The sequence below is a fragment of the Dipodomys ordii genome, unplaced genomic scaffold (assembly GCF_000151885.1).
Source record: "Dipodomys ordii isolate 6190 unplaced genomic scaffold, Dord_2.0 Scaffold157, whole genome shotgun sequence".
Taxonomy (NCBI): Eukaryota; Metazoa; Chordata; class Mammalia; order Rodentia; family Heteromyidae; genus Dipodomys; species Dipodomys ordii.
Genome location: NW_012267373.1, coordinates 2,371,787 through 2,374,914, shown reverse-complemented (window position 1 = coordinate 2,374,914; position 3,128 = coordinate 2,371,787). Strand labels below are relative to the sequence as shown.

The window sequence follows — 3,128 nt, the reverse complement described above, 5'->3', positions numbered from 1 at the left end:
AGGCCCTGGGTTCGATTCCTCAGCACCACATAAGCAAAAAGAAAAAAGCCGGAAGTGGCGCTGTGGCTCAAGTGGTAGAGCGCTAGCCTTGAGCTGAAGAGCTGAGGGACAGCGCCCAGGCCCAGAGTTCAGGCCCCACGACCGGACCCAAAAAAAAAAAATTTTACTGCCTCTCCACCTGGCCAGTTTTTAGTTGGGACCACCAAGAGATAACCCTCTCAGAGTAGCATATCTTAGAATGGGAGACTCTAAGAGAAATGTTTCTGTCATGATTTCACCAGAAAACCTAGTCTTGTTGAGATATTATCTGTCTTGTTGGTAGGTTAGGTTAGTAAGGTTAAGCTATGTAATAAAAAGTATTGAGATTGGTGTTCGGGTTTGAGTTATTACTCCAAAATGCTTCTAAAGTTAAATCACACAGAAAGCACTGGATTTTAGATTCGAATATACAGAAGAGTCCTATGCAGTTCACTTTTGAAGGTGAGGCCAGCACTGTGTTCCATAAAAAGGAGAAGTAGAGTATTATTAAGTGCACCCCTTGGTAATGTTGAAGAAAGTGCCCCCGGAGGGTGTGCAGACTGTAATGGAAATGATTTCAACAACCATTAGCTGCCAGGTTCACTCTCTCTGGGGCAAGATATGCTTTCATCCGTGAGTCTTCTGAGTACCTACACATAGTTTTCTAGGCAAATCTGCAGATAAGGAAGCTGTAAGTGGATAGAAAGGAGAACTTCACCAGGCCCTCGAAGAGTTAAGAAATCAAGTGTGGGTTTGTACTACTCACGGCTCTGCTTGGAGGCTCCTGTCCTCAGCCACGTAGTTAGAAGGAATGTAGCCCTGCAGTTGCTGGCCAAAGCCATCTCCCCTTTTCTCCAAGTGTCTGGCCAACCACCAGCCCTCATGAGAAGTGTCCAGGACTTGGAGTTTGTCGCCTGCGTGGAAACTTAGGTCCTCTGCCGTTCGGGCATGGTAATCAAACAGAGCCACAAAGTAGTGGCCATGGCTTCTCTCTGGAGTCTGTTTCTGTGACACGGGGGCTTCAGGGGGATAGTGGGCCACTGGGTTCGCAATCACCACCGACTTGTCAGCCTCTTGGGACAAGCAAGGGAGACAGGGCTGCAGGTATGCCCAGAGCCTCAAACAGATGTTGCCCATGGCGCCCCAGTGGGAGGAGGGAGAAAGGGGCTTCTTGCTCTGGGCGTCTGCAGATTCACTGGATCAGCACCAGCTCACCATACTTTGGAGAGTGTGAAGAGTCCGGTTTCATAAGAGTCTGAATTCTGTTCTCGCCTGGAGAGACTCAGCACCTGGCTTTCTGGCGTTCTGGCCCTCAGTTCCAGCCCCAGGGCAAAAGCCAGTCGGGACTAGGGGCAGCTGCTCTTCTTCCTGCCTGCTTCACAATCCCACAACAACAACAACGAATGAAATACAATTAAGAGAGCTCTATTTAGACGCACACAGGAGAATAGAAAGCAGTCACCTTTCCCTCCGTCCTAAGAAAAAGTTAGCAAGAGAGGTATTTCCTCTAGGTAAAAAAAATCTCCCAGCTTGGCCCAGGCCAGTCACTCTCACCCAACTTCAAATCTGTTTCTGTGGTTTCACCAGTCCTGATCCCAACTGTCCTTGCCTTCTCGCTAATGAATAACCAACCAGGTACGGCTGCTGCCTTTAACATCCTGAGCTATGTACAGACTGTAATCATTCTTCCTTACTTCCTGGTTGCCTTCAGTCCAGAATCTAAACCGGACTCCCTCTTCGACCCCTCCTTTCTCTCACACCCATAATAGACCAGCCCCCTTACCAGGGAGCCAGACTCTTAAAGCAGCCGCCAAAATGTACACTGCTTTCTTTCACTCTGGAGAAACAGGCTAACCCAGGTAGCTTTTTGTCTTGTTTTATGTTCCCAACATAAAACTTAGGACAGAGATTCTTTTTTTCCTCTCTCTCTCCACAAATAGGAGTGGGATTGTTTTGCCACCACAAAAAGAAATTTTAAAAAAAGAAAAATTAGTGTGTTGAGGTATTGTTGCCAGACACAGGGCAATTGGAAGGGAGGGGGAAAGGAAACATTAAGTCCATTTTTTCCCCAATCACCAGAAATAGATTTTAATAGCCTCAGAGTATATTCATGGTCTGGAAAAGTAAGAGAGCAGCTGAATAAAATGCTGAGAACCTGCAGTGCTGCCTTTTCCCACAGAGACATTTAATTTCCAATCTTTCATGAACTATTTTTGAAACACACACACACACAGAGCGGGAGTAGGTGGCCAATAGAGAAATAAGAAGGCAACTCTCACTGTGAAGATTCTTTTGGTTGAACATGAACACCCAGGTCTACATAATTCTTACTGTCTTGGTTGATTGCAGGAGATGGGGAATGAATGAGGCTCAAGTCTGGACAGCCATTCTGAAGCTGACAGTGGGTTTTGCACTACTTCCTCAAGGCAATCTTCAGCTGTTCCCTGGATCTTAAGAGCTACTGGACAAGAAGTTTAGACAGTTCAGCATACTGCTATTTATTCTACCAGAGAGCACTGCAAAATTGTTCGTGACATGCCACTTATTTTCCAACAAAGCATTCATTAAAAAAAATTCTCTCTTAGGGACTAGAATTGTAACTCTGATCAGGCTATACGTAACAGTCATGAGGCACTAGGTTCAATCCCCAGGATTACACAAATAAATGCTCTCTTAAAAACCAACTTTGTTAGTAAGTGTTGCCCGAACCTTGAGCCTGGTTTTAAGACAATCTTAATCCTCCTGTACTTTGTCCAATTGTAGAGTATTTTCAGTAATTAAAATAATCAGATTCAAGGGAAAAGGAAGAGGGAGGAAGGAGAAGGAAGAGGAAAGAAGGCAGAAAGAGAGATTGAGAGGTTGGGAAGAAAGGAGAGAAGAAGGGAGTGAGAGAGGGAGGGAGGAAGGAAAGTAGCAAACTATGGCCTTAGCTCCACCTGCTATTATTTCTTTGTTCTAGCTAGGCACCAATGGATGGATCATTTGGTTAAAACAAGATCCTGTATCATGCTCCATGGTTTCTCGAATTATTTCCAGAATCAATCAGAGTATAAGTAACAAAAAGCAAAAATACAAAAGCCTAAAACTGAACCAGGTTTCTACATAGTTGT

At 45.0% G+C, this 3,128-nt stretch overlaps 1 protein-coding gene across 1 annotated transcript in view; it reads right to left on the bottom strand.

Annotated features, from left to right (window-relative positions):
• The window catches only part of Frk (fyn-related Src family tyrosine kinase), an 87,408-nt gene extending 85,766 nt beyond the window's left edge, over positions 1-1,642 (bottom strand). Inside the window, exon 1 of the mRNA XM_013032796.1 lies at positions 785-1,642. Coding sequence (XP_012888250.1) covers positions 785-1,155 — 371 coding nt within the window. The 5' untranslated portion in view covers positions 1,156-1,642. The remainder of the gene's footprint in view (positions 1-784) is intronic.
• Between the last annotated feature and the right edge of the window lie 1,486 nt (positions 1,643-3,128).